Source organism: Ischnura elegans, chromosome 2, assembly GCF_921293095.1.
Source record: "Ischnura elegans chromosome 2, ioIscEleg1.1, whole genome shotgun sequence".
NCBI lineage: Eukaryota > Metazoa > Arthropoda > Insecta > Odonata > Coenagrionidae > Ischnura > Ischnura elegans.
This window is the reverse complement of record NC_060247.1, coordinates 109807856-109830269: the sequence shown is the minus strand read 5'-3', so window position 1 is coordinate 109830269 and position 22414 is coordinate 109807856. Positions and strand designations below refer to the sequence as shown.

Sequence of the window (22414 nt, the reverse complement as noted above, 5' to 3'; positions counted from 1 at the left end):
CATTCGACCCACTTCTGTGGGAGATGTGGTACTCGTTGGATGTGACAACAAGAAGAGGTTCGAGTGGCCTCTTGGGAAAATTGAGGAGCTCTACAGTGGAAAAGATGGGACCGTGAGGTCTGCAAAAATCAAGATTTATAGCGCTAAGGGGATTATCTACATCAATCGTCCCTTACAACGTCTGTACCCGCTGGAGATTTCTCAACATGAAGGTGCAGCAATGTCGACGACAACACTTATATTAGAAAAAACGTCGTCGACTTCAATGGAAAAGCCTGTCAAGAAGGCTGAGAACAAAGAGGAGTTCATCATTACACATGGTGGAAGAAAAGTGAAAAAGCCGAGTCGTTACTCTTCCTGGTTTGGAGGAATCATCACATGAACTTCTTATACACATATTTAATTCATTAAGCTATTCTTTTATGGATATAATTCCCAAATAATTGTAAATAAGGTTAGGAATTAGTGAGATGATGAAGAATCGACTTGAAATTATGATAGTGAACTTGTTTATTTTAGTTGCTATGTAATGCCAAAGATATAAATTTGTTGATTTAATCTTGCTATTAACAATAAAAAATCGAACACTGAATCAATCGGTCAAAACTTAAAATCCCTCTGTCGGGTTAGGCGAGTGGATTTTACATCCGGAGTGTAGTCATGTATTAAGGAAAAATATTTCCTGTCCAAATTGCCTTTTTTACATTTTCTTATGTTGCACGCAATAATTTATACGCACTCTACTTGTGTATTATGGGATAAATACGAAATTCGTATTCTTATGTCAAATAATGCAGAAAACGACCTTGTATTACTGCAATAAGGTATTTTTAGCCTTAATTTCAATGATGAAATACCTGAAAAATGAATTTTTTGAAATATACGTTGCTATATAATGTGCTACCTATTATAGTAAATCTGCGCGTGATTTCATTTTACATTTTCTTTGTTATTTGAGAAAACTTTCAAAATTTTCATGCACATCTCTTCATAATCTTTTCATAATGTTTATCTGATGGATATAAGTTTGATTTTTAACAAGATTGACACGTTACTAATTCCACTAAAAGTCGCAAATTAGCTTCACTGCTTCCATCTGATGTTTGTATTTTTTTCAGGTAAGGGCGAAAGCTGCTACCGAATGCTATCGACGGGAGAATACGGAAGAGCAAAGGAACGAGACCTTAAGAATGTTTCCCGATACCAAATGTCTCTCATGCAAGCACATGTGCAGGTTATGATTAATATTTCATTTACTCCAAGCAGGGGTGGGTAATGGTCCCTTATTTGAGTGCGTACTTTCCCTAACGCATTGGTGGTATGCAACAACTCTTCGCGATAATAGGCCTGAGTTTTGATGTGATATCACAAGTGTTTTTGGGGGGGTGGGTATCCAGCAATAATTTTTCCTTTAAGCTTGCTCAGCTGGTTAAATAATACCATTCATCGCAGACAACCATCTTTTCAATATTTCCAAAAACTATAGAGGGGGAAGCCGCCACTGGTTCTATTAGCCTCACGGCACACTGCCTACCACTGTCTGTAAAAAAAACAAGACACACGAGTTTGAGGAGCTCGACCCGAGGTTTCGAAGTTAGCAGACATTTGCGTTGTTTAATACAAATCCGTCAATTTTCGCGGTACAAACAATTTGTTTTCTGCAAATTGTCAATAATAGACCTCATCATCATCTTCATCATCACTGGTCAACAATCCTAGGATTGGTTTGACGCAGCTCTCCACTCAGTTCTCCTATCAGCTAATCTTTTCACACCTACGTAATTCTTCTCTTTCACATCTCTCTTTACTTGTTCCATATATTTTGTCCGAGGTCTTCCTTTTCCATTCTTGCCTTCCACTTGCCATTCGACGATTGTCTTCACCAGGCCATCATGTCTCAAGATGTGGCCTATAAGGTTGTTCCGTCTTCTTATTGAGGTTTTCATGAGGCTTCTCTTCTCTCCTAACCTTCTTAGGACTTCCTCGTTACTAACTCGGTCCATCCATTTGATTTTCATCATTCTTCTGTAGCACCACATTTGAAAGGTCTCTATCCTTGCTTTCTCCGCTGCGGTCATTGTCCATGCCTCACTTCCGTATAGGAGCATACTCCAGATGTAGGTTCTTATGAATTGTTTCTTTACTACCATATTTAAGTTTCCCGCTGTAAGCAGGTCTCTCTTTTGGTGGAATGCTCCCTTTGCCTGGGCTATTCTGCTGATAATTTCTTTCTTGCTTCTCCCGTCACTAGTTATCTTGCTTCCCAAATAACTGAATTCATCCACTTCTATCAGTTTTTGCCTCCCTATCTTAATGTTGGTCTTGACTTCTTCTCTTCTGCTGCATAATAAGATCTTATTTTTCTTCGTGCTTATTTTCAGTTGATATCTACTCATTACCCTACCCATATTAACCAGAATATTTTTCAAATCCTTCTCTGTTTCTGCTATAACGGCTATGTCATCGGAAAATCTTAGCATGCTAATTTTTTCTCCATGGATATTCACTCCCAATTCCTTTTCTTTGATTTCATTAATAGCTTTCTCAATGTAAACGTTGAAAATTACGGGTGACAATGTACAGCCTTGTCACACCCCTTTCTTAATTCTTGCTTCTTCACAGCTGGGCCCTGATTTTATCACGGCTACTTGGTTTTGTATAAACTGTAGATGATTCTTCTGTCATTATAAAGAACCCCATTTTCTTTTAGGATTCCAGGCATCGTGCTCCAATCCACGTTGTCAAATGCTTTCTCTAAGTCCACAAACGCAACGAATATTGGCTTGTTCATTTCCACTCTCTTCTCTATGAGCAGTCTTAGGGCCAATATTGGTTCCCTTATGCCTTTGTTTTTTCTGAATCCAAATTGGTCCTCATCCAAGAACTCTTCTGCTCTTCGTTCTATTCTTCTATAGATGATCCTTGTCAGTATCTTCGACGCATGTGTAGTAAGGCTTATGGTCCTAAAATCTTCGCACTTCTCCGCTCTTTTCTTCTTAGGAATAGGGATTATAATGTTCCTCTCGAAATCCTTTGGTATCTCACCTGTCGTATACATTTCACTAATGCTTTTTTTTGTATAGCTGGTTCAACGTCTTCTCTCCTGAATATTTAATTAGCTCTGCAGGAATGTCATCAATGCCAGACGCTTTATTTATCCTGAGGTCTCTTACAGCCGCATCAAATTCCGATCTTAAAATTGGGGCTACCATGTCATCGGTATCCACTTCCCTCTCGTTTTCGATAGCATTCGTTCTGAGGTGACTTCCTTTGTACAAATCTTCCAGATATTCCTTCCATCTCTTCTCTTTTTCTTCGTTTTCAATCAATAGTTCTCCGATTGTGTCCCTTAGGGTATTACATCTTACGCCCCTTTCCTTAAAGTGGTTCCTCACTATCCTATATGCGGCCTCTACTTTCCCATGTTTAAGATTGTTTTGCACGTCTTCGCAAATGCTTTTCATCCACGTTTATCTAGCCTTCCGCGCTTTACGACATATTTCGTTCCTTATCCTCTTGTAACGATTCTGTCCTTCCTCTGTTTTCGCAGCCATGTATTTTCTTCTTTCTTCAATGAGATCTAATACTTCCTGCGTGATACATGGTTTTTTCATAACGACTCTTCTTCTACTAAGAACTTCCTCAGCTGCCGCCTGCAGACCACTTCTAATAGTTTTCCAACTCTCTTCCATTGGTTTGTCGGTCGTATCCTCCCCTATTTTATTTTCTACAGCCTCTTTAAAAGCCAGTTGATCCTGAACCTCCCTCAATATTTCAACCTGCCATATGTTTTCCACGGCTTTCTTCAACTTTTTAAATTTAAGGTGGCATTTCATCATAACTAAATTATGGTCACTATCGATATGGCTTCTTATATCACAATTCCAAGTTATTGGAACGAAAACTTCCAAAAAGTTGGGGAACTTAATTATACGCGTAAAGACCGGGTACTTTTTTTAGAAATAATTAAGTACAGGAAATACTTTGAGAAGGAATTTTTTATTAGTTAATGATCCAAGGTAGAAATAAATTTTCTTTTGTATGCTTTTTGTTGCATTGAAATTGATTGCCTCGTTTGGACGATAGAGCTCCTCAAACTTGGGTGTCTGGCTTTTTTTACAGACATATATTTATTCTAGACATTTATCAATTGTTGCTATCACTAATATGCTTATTTGATTCCATCGTATAATGATGTGGGAACTTAAAGTACATAAAAAACGATATTATCCTTTTCGGGAATAAAATATAATAAAAAAGTGTACATGTAACCATGCCAGCTATAATCCACCACTGGTTCCAAGAAGTTCTGTCTTTAAAGAAGTCCAAGATTTAAAAACAATAAAAATAATAAAATTTAATAAATAAAAATATTTAAATTATAATAACCTAAATAATAATTAAAAATCATTCATAAAAAATTGAAAACAATAACAATAGGAGCATTATTATTATTATTACTGTTTTAAAAAAAACTCGGACTTTTACAAGTCAAATTATCGCTTTAATCAAGCTCGGTTGATGTTGCAGCTGTTACAAGCAATAATAAACCAAAATATCGCATTTTTGCTAATTTATAACATAAAAAAACACAATTTTCGTCACTCTTCCTTTCCTTTGCTATGTCACTGTTTAATCATACTTTGCCAGTTGGAATACCTACCTATCCTCCATAATGATATCTATGCATAATTTAATTACATTTACAAGTTATCAGTATCACTAAATTGCTTATACGATTCCATCGGATATTACCGTGATATAAACTTAAAATGAATCAAAACAATATCATCCCTTTCGGAAATAAATTATAATGAAAAAATCAAGCATACCTATAACCAACGAATGAAAAATTAAACGAAATTAGTTTTTCTATAAACTTATCGCATTTTTATGCCAATGTTTTCAACTTTGGCTCCTAAATTTTGTCTATGAAAGGGAGTTTTATAGAGTAGATGATACATCAAAAAAGAAAGTTAATTTTTTTTTAAGTTAAAGATTTTTCGCACTTTACCACATAAATACCAATATAATTATTCCTGCCTAAAAATGAGTAATAAATTCCGTGGTAAGTATTACATCCATTTTAATAGCCATAAATCTAATCTATTCTAATCAATACCCATTAATTATCCGGTGATTACAATCGGGCATACCACTGACTGTAACTTTTATAAGTATTTTCATTTTTGTTGTAGCGGAGTTATGCCTTTGACATTTCCTCTATCTTCACAGAAAGCAAGATTTGCTCACTCAATGCATGAGGAACGACGCCGAATCTTTACGGAACATCTCAAATAAATCAATAGATATGGTTCCTCTCATAGCAGAGATGTTGGAAACCACTTTGATCACACTATGTGAAAATGATGGTGATATGATGAATGGTAATATTTTGTCCACTTCCATTGTTTTCATTGATAAGAAGATATCGAGAAATGTTTTATGAATCCTAACCGCTTTACATTTCTTTTGTTTAAAACTCAGTACAAGAAGAGGACAAGGAATGTTTTAGGGGAATGTGGAAAAAATGTAAAACCAAACTGTCATTCATGGATGATCTGAATATTTTGGCTTTGTGTGACTCGGAAGAAGAAGAAAATGATCCTTTCACCAAGGATAACGTGTGCCAGTAAGTGAAAAAACAGAAAACTCAGTGTAACTTTCCCCGTTCTAAAAATGACGCAGTCGGTAGCATCAGTTCACCATTTAATATGGTAAAAATTTATGATGAAGATAGTCAAGTTTTTCTCTACAGCAAAAAAAGTATCTAATACGACTAATATGTAATGGTTCCTTTTCTACTGCTTTGTTTCAGTTGAAGATACTTGACCTAATTAGCTTCTATCGCAATAGAAGCTCATTTAATCTCATTGTTGTCCTAATGCCTTATTTATCATTTCCTGAATTTCCCCGAATAAAAAAAATATTATTATAAATATTAATTTTTTCGCTCATGTAAATTTATGTCTATTATTTATGTACTTTATTGATGCGTGCACATAGTTATTTATTCATCCCAAATTATTTTTTAGGAATGTAGCTGAATTTTTCCAATGTTCAGAGGGAGAGGGAGAATCGTGTTCACCGAAAGTCAAAACTCATGTGTCGAGGATGAAGTCCCAAATGAGCAGTTTGGATTCGTGTGACAAAAATTATTGAAGAAAAAAGTGAAAGACATTTTCCGAAAATTATACGACCCGATGAAGTGATACATCCGTACCAACCAGTATTCCTAACTTTCTTATGAGGAACTTACTGAATGGTACTAACATGCATCATCAAAGCTGTAGAATATTTTATTTTTTTACACATTTGGCGACATAAACAATATTCTAATCTTTGACGCAAAATACTTTTGTATTGCAGCTCTGTATTTTTTTAAACAAATAAATGAGATACTATGTAATTATCGGCCTATTTTTAAGTTTTAGTACCTTGAACGCGTACAAAACCTGAATACCAAATACAATAATATTTCCTTCGAAATGATAGATTAAAAAATAAAAAATTTATAGAAATGTGCATCTTTCTTGGTTGGCTTTGGAAGTAAATGTATCTTAAGTTGTTAGCATTTTCATCAGTTATTTCTTATAGCCATTGCATTTAAAATAACATCGGAGCATGGTAGCCTAGATGTGAAGAGCGCTTGGATGGAAATCAAAAGGATCTGGGTTCAAAATGTTTGGTGAAGCCTTTGGACAGCATCAATGATGAGCGTGAGCGTTATGTCACCTCGAGACCTTAGGGTCAAGACCTAAATTAAAGCGTCGTCGAGTATTATCGCTGAACAGATTACTCGTATATTAACGTCGTTGAAGGAAAATAAAATAGTGTCCGCTTGCTTAGATCTAGTCCCTATCCGCAAAAAAAATTATGCTGCGTATCTCGTGACGATGCGACAGTTTACATCTGAGCAAATTGAGTGTACTAACCATTCTGCGTAAGTAATACCAGAACTTTACGCTACTTCATACACTCCTACATGCAAAACCAAGTTGGTATGTAGAATTCCAAACGACCAGCCTCCCCTCTTCTCTGTCTACCGTCGTTTCTATCTCTGCTCAAAGTCTTCTTACACCACTCATTACTCTGTCTCTTCAGCTCAGTCTAGGTCTTTCTCGAGGACTTCTACAATTGGGTGTTCAACACTGGTCATATTGGTGACATTCCTTCTCAGGAGGCCCAACCACCTTAAATGTTTGCTTTTTATTGTTTCAAATATCTTATATCCGGCTCACTGATAAATATCTTTCATATCTCTATTAAATCTGATCCCGCCCGCGTCGACATATTTTTATGAAATGGGAGTTTTCAGCTAAGCCAGATCCTATCAAATTTAGCTGAAATTCTGGATAATGACAATAGGCTGAACGTTACCTATTTTCAAGATAACGATAGGATATTGAGAGTTTCAGTGCCATCTAGACATAAAAATAAGGCGAAATATAATTGTTATATAGAATATATAGCAAATGGGATCGGACCAGACAGTATATTACGATATTGCTGTGATTATGAAAACGGTAATCGAACTGTAGGGTGTTGCGCTCATGTAGCAGCAATAATTTATTATTTAACCAATGGGCGGTACTATTATTAGTATTGCACTAGTATTGCACAAGTATTGCTACTAGTATTGCAAGACCGGCCGAGATTTTATCTAGAATATTTTTGAAGGATCCAGCATTGTTTCGACCATGAATATTACAAAAAAGGAATCATAAGTCGGTCTATAGATATCCTTTCACCGACCGCGCATTCAAATGGCTTTTCCGAAAGTCGCCACTCGCGTACCTGGCGGGCAAAGCGATCCGAATTTCATGCGGAAATAAGTTATACTTAGTGGTGTAAACAGAAATTGACATTCGTGATAATGTTAATTATCAAATTTATCACTTTTGAATGCTATTCAACATTAGGAAGGAAAATATTATGACATTACCAATGAAGATTTAGAGGAAGACGAATATAATTGTTTAGTGAAAATTCACCAAAAATCCGTTTGAACAGATATTGTTCATAAGTTTTTTTGTTAATTGTATGCCAACTGCAAAAAAAAGTTGAAAACTTGAACATTTTGTACTTTTGACTTAAGCACTTGCCTAACATTAACCTATGATAAAATCCCAAGGGTTAAGCGTAGGTCGGGTAGTCTAAATGATTTTTTTCAATTTGGTATATCTGACTAGTAGGTCCACGTGGACGCTGAATAAATATTTATGTTTTGAAGGGTGTGGAAGGGGTTTGGGTGCCTGGAATTTTTTTATATTTGAAATAGCATACCCAGGAGGATTAAATATTTGCAAGTGAGAGGTATAAATATGTGCAAGATGGTATGAAACAGGAGTTATGGGGGAACAGGTCATGGAAAAAACAGCAAATAATTTCCAAAATCGCATATTTTATTTTTTTCGAATTGTTCCACCACCTAAATATACTTTTTTCATTACATTAGCCGAAAGCTATTTAAATAATCCTTCGAAACTCTTTTTTTTTCCTTTCTGGCCTTCTCAAAAATATTTTATGAAAACTAGCGTTTGAAATTTACAAATCGACGCAATTTCTCCTTATGCCACTGAAAAGTTGTTAAAAAATTATGCATCTGCTACATTAAGAAAGCAATTCAAATGCCGCACACTTCATTGAAAAATATGTTTTCTACCCCGAGATATTTAAAAAAGAGTGGAAATCAAATTTTCGAGCTAGCCGTCCCTGGTGGGCCTCTAGCGGGCTGGAAGTGTGGGGATGTTAGTCCTTTTTGATCCCAAATCCTATGCCCCAAGTCTGGGAAAAATCCTGGAGGAGGGACTTTTCACCCTCTTATTCGGCTATGCCCTTTAATTTCACTTGCAGTAACCTATAACAATGATATTCAGGATAGACAAAACCAGTTCGTAACGTGATATTTTGATTTTATGGAATTTATTGAAATAATTAATAGATAGAAGATAAGCCGTGACTGATGATTTTAAGCGAATGCTTTTTGCATGCTTACTTGAAAGGTTTTTCCATCGTCAATAAAATTCGTGGATGGTAAATTTTAAAATAAGCGCTTACATTACCGGGCTTAAACCATTATTAATTAAATTATACTAGGAAATTATTTACCATGGTCGATATCTCCCGAATAACTTCTCGGAGCTCAATCATTTAAGCTAACTAGGCATTTTTACCACTTAGGAGTTTCGGCAAGGTAGACAAATCCGGCTAAAGGCATTTGCTTCTCTTCTGTTTCATTTCATGACTTACGGCACACATGTGGAAGTTGCCGTAAAGGCCCGTCGCTGGCTATTCCACGTACATTACCGTAAATAATACAGATAAATGTCTTTAACTAATGCAATGACAAATTTTCAACCTGTCTCAAAATAATAAAATACCTGAAAAACTCAAAGTTTTAAACTTTATATACAGTTCTTTGATGTTCCACACTTTTCGAATAAATTTGCGCGTATAATTACATGTTTCATTCCACTTTCCTATGTTATTTGGGAAATCTTTCATAACTATGATGCACACCTCGTCATATCATTATAAAATTACTAGCGCGACTGGGTTCCATGTTGCAAGGTATTTTCGGTGTTGTTCCATGCTGCAAGGTATTGCAAGGTATTACAGCCACGCCTAAAAGTGATCCCACATCTAGCGTCTACATTTACGTCGAAAGCAACACTGAACAGACTCAAGAACGGCAAGCGTGCACTCTTACAATAATCTTTATTTGATGGATATAATCAGTGGCGTAACTAGGAATATGCTTTGGGGGGATGGTATGACCTGGGGTGGCGCCCCCAGTTTGCTTTGCTCGAGGCCTTAGGGTCGCGACCTAATTTATCGAGTCGACGAGTGTTATCGGTGCACAGACTACTTGCATTGATCGTCGTAGAGCGAGAAACAAATTATTTCAGCTCACTTGCATTGAGTCGCTATCCGCCACTAACGTGCGTATCCTAGGACAGTGCCAAACCCACAAGGAAGGATGACGAAGACGAGTCTACTAACCATTCTCGGTAAGTAATACTACGGCTAACACTACTCCTGCGGCACACGCTGGTTTTAAGCCTCCAAAAAGACCCGCCTCAGTTCTTATCTATCTCCTGTCGTCTCTATTTATGCTCCAAGACTCATTACCTTTAGTACTTGATATCTCCAATGTAGGCAAGATCATCCTCGCTGTCTTCTACGATCAAATCTATCATTAAAAATCTGTTCTATTATATTGGTGTTATTTCTTTTTAATATGTGGCCCAGGTACCTTAAGCGTTTGCTTTTTATTGCAGTAATTACTCTCGCCATAGATCTCTTTCAGTTCTCTATGTTTTCTGATTATCCAAACTCCTGCTTCGTAATTAGATCAAAGTTTTTCCTAAATATTTTGTTTTCAATAGTTATGACTTTCTTTCTTGAGAGTTTCCTAGAGAGCAAACTGTGGAGCCTTGGATTGTACGGTGTTATAGTTCCCGATTTTGGTTTCCTTACAGAGTTACTTGCCTCTCAGCAACTTGTTTCGGTCACAGTAGCTATTCAGTAGCATCCATCCACCGTTTCGATTGTGGAGTGGGGGGAAAGGGCTCTATTAGAAGTTTGTTCACTTACTTCCCATGCAAAATAACCATGATTTCAACACATTCAAGTGCTCCAAACTCAATTTTTTGCTTGTAAACTTTTTTATGGCAATTAATTTTCTATTTTATATGGAAATCAGGTACTTCTTTCTGACATAACCATTTTATTGCACTTCTTAACCGTTCTGTATTGAAATATCGCCTCTGAGTTTCATTCCTCATCTTAGTGACAAGATCTTTTTCGCCCTCATTGGCAATAATTGTCTTTTTTTACCTTACAGGTGCATGCACTATGTTTGCAGCGGTTGTCATCTCAAATCCGGTCCCAGAATTAGAAGTGAGCGAAGAATTCCTCGAATGCAAACGTGCGACTAATGTGAGTACTCGAAATGGTTTGTCCCCACGGTTTTCGCAATAACTTTCCTCCATTGCGTGCTCAAAATAGGGGAGGTGAAATATATGGGAGTGGTAAGAACAAGGAAAGTATAGTAAAGTGAGCTCCTGGCAGGCGCAATGGCCAACACAGTAATATAATAAAAGAGGATCCTCGAGTCTGCCTTTAAATGTGTAGTCAGCTACCGCGCATTTAAAAGCGCTTACAAATTCGCCACTCGTGTAGCTGACGGGCAAATTGATCCGAGTTTCAAGGGTAAATAAGGTTCAATTAGGGGTTTTAACCGAAACGTACAAACATGATGATGTGATCTATCAAATTCATTACCTTTCAGCGCTATTCCTCACAATAACAAACATTATATAGAAAAATATTGTAAAAAAGTGGATCGCATTGCACTCATCACCGCGCCGCAGTCATTTTTTAAAACTGATTGAAATGCAATCGAAATGGCAACACAAATCGGCCTTCTGTGGGATGGAATTGGGCCTATTCTATGCAGTCCCCTTGAGCCCACATTGCGTCTTACGATCGTAGAAAGAGAATTTATAATGGGTTAATTTGATTGTATTCCGTGTTCAAATTGACTGATAAGGAAGGAGGAGGAGAAAAAAGTGAAGGAGATTTTTTCCACAATTTTGCAGAATATTGGTTTTAATTGCTAGGAACATCATTGAAAAGTTGTCAATTTGATAGAATACATCAACTTGCATAAAAATATCGGTTAACACCCCTCATTATACCTTATCTCTCCGTGGAACTCGGATCACTTTGTCCGTCAGCGACGCGAGTGGCGACTTTAGTAAACCCATTTAAGTGCGCGGCGGGTGACAAAACGTATAGAGACTGTCTAGAAGATCCTGTTTTGAAATATTCGTGGAGGAGGAATTCCAGACTCTGACGTGAAGAAGAATGCAGGAGGTGAAGCAGACGGAGAGGAAAATAACGACCATGGGCCGGATATGGTGCGTGGGGGGAAGTATTTGGAGGAGTAGACCGACAGCTGAGGTCATTTGCGCAATGAGGGAAGGGTGTGGAAGGAAGGGTGGAGAGAAACCCGGCGTGGGCATCAGCCTGCTCTTAACGAAGGTCGTCAAGGGGAATACGGCTTAACGTCCCATCCGACGGACGGAGTGTTGATCTTGAAATGTCTTCCACGTAGAATTCAAGCAGAGATCTGGCAGTCTCTGAAAATTCTCTGCCACCGCCGGGATTTGAACCTCAGCCCACGGGATGGGATGCCGACACACTAGCCACCACACAAACCCGATCCCAACCAGCTGCTCCTATTTCAATGCACTATTTACACATTCTCACCTTCTCTCAATTCATCACTCTATTTTGCTTGACAATAACTTATATCTCAATTAATCATTATAGCATGAGTAAAATTACAAGGGTCATCAAAAGTATATTTTAATAGCATAACAAATACTGTAGGCATGTCAATTTATGATTTATAGGTTATTTTAATAGTATATCAGTGAAATCATATAACAATGGTCTGGAGCAGTTATCATATCATAGACTTGAATTTAAAGTCTGCCATTCCCCCATTTGGAATTTGGAAAAATTTGGAAAAGTCTGCCATTCCCCAAGGGAATTTCAAATGGGGGAGCCGGAACGCCGAGTGCGAGAACCTTGCAAAGGAAGGAAGTAAAGGAGGGAAACCCAGCATAAGCATTAGCCTGCTCTTAACGAAAGGCGCCAAGGGGACCACGGCTTTAAGGTCCATTAAGATTGCAGCCTTGAAATGGCATAACAAAATACGTTTTTAGGCTAATATTAATGCGAAGATTTCAAAATCATTTACCTTTTTCATTTAGTGCCATGAGATCTTTTCCTCGATCGCGGAAAAGTATCTCGAAAGGGTGAGAAGGTAAGGAAGCAAGGAATATGGCCAAGATCGAAGTTGGGACCAGTTGGGATCGCTGGTAGCTCATCCCACCTGCATAAATGTGCGCGTAATATGTTTTTATTTATTTTTATTCACATATTTGTATTCTCATCCATCAACACTGCCAATATAAAGCGGCGCGTAACAGTTAAACACAAAATGAAATTAAACATAACGTGTACATATGATCTATCGTGGAATAAACATATTCGGGAAATAACAGGCCAAGCTACTCGTAAAATGAGTTTTGTTAAAAGAATATTAGGAAAGTGCTATGACAAAGTGAGAGAAATTAGCTATTTCTCCCTCGTTAGACCCCATTTAGAACACGCTGCCAGTATTTGGGACCCTCTTGAAAAAGGCTCAATAACAGAGATAGAACGCGCTCAAATAACCGCTGCCAGGTACGTAAAAATTCGTTACGATAGTCTTGTTAGTGTAACTGACCTCTTAGATAACTCGGATGGGAATCTCTGTCAGACCGTAGATTGAAAAATAGACTAAACCTTTTAGCGATATCTCTAATAGTTTCTGAGATACAGTCTGGGACGTGAAACAATACCAATTCTCGCTCCCTTATTCTCCATAGGGACATGTGTGTCCAATGACTTATAACGCTAATATAAAACGCTAACTCCGTAAAAATTTAAGTACAAATGCTGAATTTTCGTACTAAGTCCACAGGCTAGATACACATGAAGGATGAACCGTTATTATTGACGATCTCGTTGATTTGTTATAAACTATCAAATTTCCACTTCGTAAACAGCATTTCAAGTGAAAATTCTTAACAATGTGGAAACTACGATATTTGTAGGATATCACTAAAATAATTAAAAACTAGAAGCCAATAGCCTATTCTTCAATTGAACCAATTCTTAGAATCATACATCTTCTCATTCAATTTTGAGAGAATTAAAAAAAATTGGGACACAGATGTCCCCTGGACAATAAGGGGTTATCGTCCCATTCAACATACAGAGTGCTGCGCTTGATATTTCCTCCACACCAGTGTCGCAGCGAGGGGGGGGTTTTGGTGGTTAAAAACTCCCCAAAGCTCACAGAAATGCTTAATTTTAATCCATTTTACTTATTTGGATTGATATTACTAATAGAATAGTGTAGGAATAATAAAAAATATCCCACAGAAAGCCGCAAAACTCACCATTTTGAACAATTTATCTTAAAATTCCGCAATTTATTAATATCGCACCTACCGCTTATCCTGGTGGGTATTCCACACACCCTGGTATTGGTTGCTTCTAAGCCCCCCCCCCCCCCCAGCCTTAATTCGTGGCTGCGCCCCTGCTCCATACAACAGTCAAGCAGAGATCGGAAAGTCATTGAAAATTATAGACCACCACCGACGTTTGAACCAAATCCCACGGGGTGGGAAGCCTACACTCTATCCACCACACCATTTCAATCCCCTTAGGGTGCGTAGAGAGAAGAAACTTTTTGCTGAGATGTGAGAGGGTGAAAGGCCAAGGAGTACTAGACATTATTTTTCTGAACGGAGTTAGATAAAGAAATGTATAACAGAAATATACAAAACATTGGTTGCCAAGGGATAGGAGTGAGTCTCTATTATGTGCTGACATCGAGTGGAATATAAAATGCAACACTAAAATGCAATACTAAATATCTAGTTGCTCTCGTTTGTTTTTAGACCACCACCGGGGTTTGCACCAAATCCCACGGGATGGGAAGCCTACACTCTATTCAGCACACCAATACGATCCCCATAGGTTACGTAGAGAGAAGAAACTTCTAGATGAGATATGAGAGGGTGAGAAGCCAAGGAGTAATAGACATTATTTTTCTAAACGGAGTTAGATACAGAAATGTATTAAAGAAGTATACTAAACGTTGGTTAGCAAGGGATACGAGTGATTCTCTGCTCTGTGCTGACATCGAGTGGAAACTTAAATGCAACACTAGATATCTAGTTGCTCTCGTTTGTTTTTTGACCAAATTTCTGCACCTAACTCTTTTAGGAAATTAAATCACTTTTACCCCTAAGCTTCTCACCGTCTCATGTAAAGGAGATATAGGGTTTGGATGGACTGAGACCTGAGCGGAGAGAGGATGCTGAAATGCGTGTTTGAGAGAAGGGTAAACGAGAGAGAGAAAGGAAGAGAACAGAATTTTTCGATTTAATTAAAAGGAGGTCTTATTGTGAATTGAAAATAAAATCCCAATTTGGAAAGGAGAGAGAGAGCGTGTTTATCTAAACAATACTCGATGCAAACCCACCTTAGCGGGAAGAATTCTTTGATAATAATGCGGTCGATTGCACTCACTGTGAAGCGGTAACCGACGCTAATTCGTAATCGCTCAGCCATTCCATCTAATAAGAGACATCACCTCCCCATATTGTACCGCGGAAATTAGCTTCCAAAATTAGAAAGAGAACATTCCACCAAGAGAGAGACTTGCTTACAGCGAGAAAATTGAATATGGAATTAAGGAAATAAATTATAAAGGCCGTTTTACATGGTACACGGAATTGCGCAATCTGACGTGCGTGCGAAGGCGCAATCAAAATTGCGTCGTGTAAAGCGGTGAATTGCTAGAACACATGCGAGAATGCGTGGATGCGAGACGTCAAAATAGCCCCTGTTCTAATTTCGTTCATGCATTCGCGCAATTCCGCGCCATTTTAGAAATTGATGCAGCTCTATCCTGCGCAATTCCGTGCCCCGTGTAAAACGGCTTTAAGAACCTACATTTGGAGTATGCTCCCATATGGAAGTTAGGCATGGACAATGACAGCAGCGGAGAAAGCAAAGATATATGCCTTCGAAATGTGGTGCTACAGAAGAAGGATGAGGATCAAATGGATCGACCGAGTTAGTAATGAGGAAGTCCTAAGAAGGGTAGGAGAGAAGAGAGGGCTCATGAAAATCCTAATAAGAAGACGGAACAACCTTATAGGCCTGATGAAGACAATCGTCGAGGGACAAGTGGAGGGCAAGAACAGAAAAGGAATACATTGAACAAAATATGTGGGACAGGAAAATAAAGATGTGAAAAAGAAGAAATACGTAGATGCGAAAAGATTAGCTGATAGGGGAATTGAAAGGAGAGCTGTGTCAAACCAATCATAGGATTGTTGAACAGTGATGATGACTTAATTCAAAAACCAAAACAGTCATTTTAAATTTCTATGACCAGAAAAATGAATAGATTTTGTTTATACTGTAAATTTTGATATTTTTTATTCTCGAGGTTTTACGTCAAAGGTGACGTTTAATGTTTTTCAAATTAACAGTCTTAAATTAGTTTCATTATTTCCATCTGATATTTGAATTCCTTTCCAGGAAAAAGGGGAGGCCATTTACGAGTGCATCCTTCAGGATTATACGGAAGACCAAATGAATGAGACCTTGAGCATGTTTCCCGATACTAATTGCCCCAAGTGCAGACACTTGTGCAGGTAATAAAAAATTTAATGTGACTCCACGCAGGGCCGGATAGTGGTCGCTGTAATGAGTGTGGCGAATTGTAACTTTTCCTAGCACCTTCGGGACACACAATACCTCTTCGCGACGGTACACCTGAGTTCTGATAGGTGTATACAAGTGACTTTTAGACATTTGAAATTTAGAAATTTTGCCAACTTAACTGCGTAAATACCAAGGTTCTCATTCTTGTTGACAAATGAGCAAAGCATTATTATTTGGTAAGAAATAAATTTATTTATAGTTATCGGGTATTAATTTTTATATTAATTATTATTTTAATTAATTATTATATTAATCGGGTAATTACATTCCATTTTTTGGTATTTCACTTCCCGCATGTTTTCTTCTTCCTTTCATTTTTGTTGTAGTGGAGTCACGCCACTGATATTGCTCATATTTCTACAGGAAGCAAGCTGTGCTCACTCATTGCCTGAGGAACGGCGCCGAATCTTTAAGGACCGTATCAAATAAATCATTAGAAATGGTTCCTTTCATAGCAGAGATGATGGAAGCAGCTTTGGTCACGCTCTGTGAAAACGATGGTGACATGGCGAATGGTAACATTTTTTTCCTCCTCAATTTTTTATTTGATAACATGCTAGTGAAACATATAATATGAATCCTATCTGGAATTCATTTTCTTTTAAATAGTACTAGAAGATGAGGAGGACAGTGAATGCTTTAGGAAGGTGTGGAGTAAATGTAGTCGACCCAGGCTGTCATTCATGGAAAATCTGGAAAGAGTGGCATTTTGTGATGCTGGGGATGAGGAAACTGATCCATTCACCAAGGGATATGTTTGTCAGTAAGTGAACAAACATATTAAACTCATTTTAACCTTTCCCTTTCAAACAATAGTTGATTAGGTCGCATTAAAACATTATTTAAAATCAATTAAGTGTTAATGACGAAGGTAGACAAGTTTTTCTCGAGACCAGAGAAATGTTAAAAAACGACAAACAAGTCATATTGCCTTTCATTACCACATTATTTGCTTGTGAGACCATATATCTTGAATTAATTTGGCTGATTATAGTGGCTAGTTTCATTATTATCTTAAATTCTAATTTGTCATTTCATGAGCACCCAAAAACACAGGAACAATGTTGTTTAAAAATATTTATTTCTTTAGTTTCTGAAAATTTATACTTATTTTGTATTTTATCGACTTACACACTTCTCTTTTCACCCGTAATTACTTTCAGGAAAGTAGTGGAATTTTTTGAATGTTCAGAAGCAGAAGCGGAAACATGTTCACCAACAATGAAAACCAATGTGTCGAAGATGAAGTCGCAAATAAGCAGCTTGGATTCGTGTGCCAAATATTTCTGAAGAATTAAGTCCAAGGATATTACCATAAAATCTCGGTGGACATTCGCGCCCAACTATTGGAAATGTTTGCTTTGACCGAGCCAACCGCACACCTACCACAGTAATTACTTACTCTCTTCAAGGTACTAACATGCATTATCAAAGCAATAATTTTTTTACTATTTTTTTACATATTCGGCTACATTGGCTCCTAAAGCAATATTCTATTCTTTTTAAAATGCTAGTTTTCCTTAATAACCCGTAATTACTGTATTGTAAGACAAATAAATGATATAAGGATGCATTAATTGGTCATGTTTTTTTTTCAATTATATTGAACGCTTAGACAATTGAATACCGAATATGATAAGCGTTCGATGTGATAGATTATGAAATTAAAAATAAAAATGGGTTACATGTTTCTTAGCTAGCTTATGAAGTAACTATATCTCTATAAAAAAGAGTTTTTACGTAGCTGAGTCAACAAGAATCGTTGCCCAATACCATATATGTGCTTTTCCTATACTGTTCACAATCCTGTGGCATTCATGACGAGCGTAGTGAGGGAGTATGGCCACAAATTACACCGCTTTCAAAAGATAACATTTAAGAAATCACTTTCTGAAATAAAGATACTTAAAAGCTAAGTTATAAGTGATGGTATTGCTTTCTCAGTTTTTTATTTTGTGAAAAAGAAGCTAAAACATCATGCTTTTTTAAGGGCATTTTTATTGGTCAAAAATAGCGCACAAAAAATATTTTCTTTCCTTAATTTGCTTCAATTACAATAAATGAAAAAATCCTCGATTTCGTCCTTCGGGATGATTTACTGGGATGACATAATCAAGGGACCTGTCAAATGGCTTGGATATCTCAAGGAATTGTGATTATAACGCCCTTGTATTCCGGCGTTGTAAGCTCCGGTTGCCCAGGTGTCACGTTTATGCCAAACGAGTTTAAAAAGGGACATAATGCAGCCCCTTCCGATGGTGGATGAATATGGTGGGTGGATGCTGGCCTAGTCTCAACCACGAGGCGATCAGGTTGGCGTCTCATAATATCTCCCTCGTTCGTGTCGGTACGTCTTGTAAGGCTCCGACCCTTCACTTCGCCGTCACCAGGTGGCTGTAGTGGTCCAGCGCTAGTCACCCCTAGGAGTGCGACTGCCGCCAAGCAACAAACTAGTACCATCTTCTCCATTCTGAAAATAGATGACAAATGAAAGATACGAAGCGATATGGCAAACCGAAACATTTCCTTGATTTTTTAACGCCACGCCATTTGGAAGATGTCTTCGAAAATTTAATCATTCAATTTTTTGTGTATATCCCTCCTTTGCGGAAACAATGAGAATAAATACTTTTTTCTTTCACATCAAGAGTTAATTAAACGGTTCAAGTGTGGTAAGGAATGATATCGGTATTATGTATTTTTTCAAAAATAAATTCAAAAACACAGAATTTTAAGAACGCAAAAATGTAATCATAATCCAGTTAGATGGTCTGCAAAAAGGAATTCATTCCCATGTTTTTCCATTCTGTGGCAACTGTATACTTTAACTATAGATACAGTGAAAAACTAATTACTCTGTCGTATAAAAAGTCCTAGGGCTCAGTAATTCTCACAGTAACGGTCCCCAGGACTTGCTGTGCTAAATTTCTGTTCGAGCTCCAACGACAACGGGCTCGTTTGCAAATCTCTATTCATTCTCAATTTCAATTAATTTATTATCGTGGGCCTTTTTGGCACTTGAGATAATTTACAAGAGCGAAACAATTCAGGAAAAGAATTTGACAGAGCTACAAAAAAAAAACAAGACAACAAGGCTCAGTAAATACAAAAAATGAAAAAAAAACGAAGGGGGACGGGGGGGAAACAAAATATAAAAGTTTATAAGCATATACATAAAATTCCATCCCGAATGCGGATGCCCAGGTATCTAGCCACACATTTCCAGACATTTTAATACATTGGAAACAATATCACTATTTATTCAAAGGAAAACGTTCAGGTCTAACAAAAAAACGTAGCACAAAAAGACAATTACACCATCAATGCAAAATATATTCTCTCCTCATCACATCAGTAATCAATCACGTCAGCCTGGCTAATTACGCTGGGAATTGCCATGAAATATCATGAAACAACTTATACACTATAGTCTTAAATACATCTATTGGTGGCAAATTTCTTAGTTCTACCGGTAGTGAGTTCCGCATTCTGGCAGCTATAACTATAAATGATCTATTGAGGTGAGATGTTCTATGGAGGAGGATATGGATGTAAAAGTTGTGTTTTCTGGTGGATATAAAATGAATATTTCTTTTCCAAATAAATAACTCCTACAGATAAGGTGGGTTACCGGAAGAAATTATTTTGAATGTAAAGCAGGTTATATGATAAAGGAGACGTTCGAATGTCATCCAGCTTAGGCGGGCATACGAGGTACCTACTTGTCCGATCCCATTTTTTGAGGTCAAAAATAATTCCTATTGATGAGTTCATTGTCACCTGTAGTTTGTTGCTATTTTCTTCATCTATATTTGTAGGCAACGATGACCAGTAATCCAGGTGTGGACGGTTTAATTTTTGTACAAGGATGGCGCGTATTTTGGGGGTTATAATATTCTTTGATCTATACAGCTGATGTAATATACCTAGGGTTTTCTGTTCGGTAGTTTATACTTGTTGCTTCTAAGTAAGATCTTCTACGAGCGATCAGAAAGAGTCTAACAGCAATCACATGAATCCAGTGCGCGCGCGCGGTGGGGCGCGCTACTGACTCGGAGTCTACGTGCAAGACTCATCATGCTTGCACATTAGAACAGATATATTTCAGAGCGACACGGTGAAAATCATCTGAGAATCTTACTGTGCCCCTAGGTATATCAGAAACGATAAAATAAGACACTTCTTCCGGACGGTTAGTTACACAAATTCCCCTTTTATTTTATGTATATTATATAAATTATAAATTATATAATTTATATAATATATATAAAATATAAATTATAAATTTTCCCCTTGTAATAAAGATCTTCGAGAAAACCTAAGTGACAACAATAGCAAGGAATCTCTCACGAACATCTCCGTTTCATTCCTTTTTTTTTAATGGCTCCTATCCGGATATTGCAACAGGTAGGTATATCCAGGAGATACACTCAAACGTGTTAATAAACATATATAAACTCTTCACGGGATACCGCGCGCGTAAGATCATGTAAGAGCGCCGACGTTTCGGGTACCGACTCGCTACCCATTCTCACGGCTGCTACTAGCAAGTAAGCAACAACAACTTCTACTAAACAACTAAAATAACTTCTTTTAATTCTTGGGTGGCGAGTTGGTACCCGAAACGTCGGCGCTCTTACATGATCTTACCCGCGCGGTATCCCGAGAAGAGTTTATACATGTCCGCCGTGAAAGTGTAAAACCTTACATATTAATTATCACCTCACAAGTCATGCTATGATTACTTTCAATTTCTCAATCACTATTTCTCATGTAAGTAAAATTTTACCTCAAAAGAAGAGGATTTTACGGTTTCTACGTTATTTCAATTTCAAAAATAATTACTCGCGGTAGCTAAATTTTGCAAAAAACGTAAGACTAAGACACTTTCTTACTCTTCCTATCCCTCCACCGCCAAGTGATCTAAAGAAATGTGTAATAATATTCATTCATATTATATATATATATATATATATATATTATAACCCCTATTTTACACAAAACTATCGCACGTTGAGCACTCTGCTGAATTGTTAACATAGTGCAAAATTGTTGAATAATTCTGTCCATGTCCAGACATTGAAAAGTCTAAGGAAAACCATTGGAAAATCTTCAATACTGACAATGAGATAAATTTCATGAGATAAAGGCTCTTTCATCGGACATAGGGAATGTCTTAAGTAGCCGTTAAAACATTGCAACTCTTAAGTACATAACCAGGGAATAGACAATAAATGACGCATGCATTATAATTTCACGCTGAAAACAGAAAAACAACTTATATATACTACATTGTAATGACACTGGTAATTATGACAGTAAATTAAATTTTCTAAAGTTCTTGGAGATAGGCCATAAATACAATGAGGTAATATTTGTTTAAATCAACGAATTCTCTCGCCAATTTTGTAAAATTATTTTTGTCATCATCAGGGCTTGAGAATAATACCTACCTAAGACATAAATGAAAAAATTCCTCTCTCCAACATACTTGAACTTCAAAATAATTATGAATCGATATTTCTCGATTTGTAGAAGTTCAACTTGGAAAAGGGATTAGACATTTCTCGATTACTTGTTAATTTACAAAACCTTTCAAGCTCCGGTGGTGCAAAAATAATTGGTTCGTTTAAAATTATGTATCCATATAACTCCGAATAACTCCGAGACATATGTTATACAGGGAGCCACTATCAAAGGTGAAATACCAGTTGCTTCATATATATTAGAAATGAGATTTATTGATTTACTGAAAATAATACTGTATTCACAGCTGATATTGCAGCACGAAATGAAAACCAAATAGGAACAAATAAAAGGAAAATCTGAATTAAATATGAATTGAAAAGTTTGGTAACTCTTCCGCCACATGGCTTACCTTTGTGCTTGAGAGAGGATGAATACCAAATAACAGTGACTCCAAAGCTCGTCGATGCTATAATGGCCAGAAGAGATCTTCAGTTAACTTTTATATACCAGTAAGGCTTTAAAACTTTCAACGGAAAACATAATTTTGAGAATTACTCAGAAAAGACATCGGCAGATG

General features: G+C 37.1%; 1 protein-coding gene and 1 long non-coding RNA gene across 5 annotated transcripts in view; one reads left to right on the top strand and one right to left on the bottom strand.

Annotated features, from left to right (window-relative positions):
* The window catches only part of LOC124154354, a 27172-nt gene extending 9227 nt beyond the window's left edge, over nucleotides 1-17945 (top strand). For 2 of the 4 annotated variants that reach the window (XM_046528034.1, XM_046528033.1), the window contains exons 3-6: nucleotides 1119-1234; nucleotides 5236-5387; nucleotides 5488-5632; nucleotides 6036-6409. In XM_046528034.1, coding sequence (XP_046383990.1) covers nucleotides 1119-1234; nucleotides 5236-5387; nucleotides 5488-5632; nucleotides 6036-6162 — 540 coding nt within the window. In that variant the 3' untranslated portion in view covers nucleotides 6163-6409. Of the gene's footprint in view, nucleotides 1-1118; nucleotides 1235-5235; nucleotides 5388-5487; nucleotides 5633-6035; nucleotides 6410-9873; nucleotides 10014-10849; nucleotides 10945-16182; nucleotides 16299-16731; nucleotides 16884-16977; nucleotides 17132-17531 lie in introns of those variants that run through there. The other 2 variants (XM_046528035.1, XM_046528032.1) reach the window with 2 other exon arrangements.
* Nucleotides 17561-22414, bottom strand: LOC124154359. Its single transcript, XR_006863886.1, has 2 exons — nucleotides 22247-22414; nucleotides 17561-18838 (listed from the first exon to the last, which is right to left on the bottom strand). It is a non-coding gene; the product is annotated as an uncharacterized LOC124154359 (long non-coding RNA).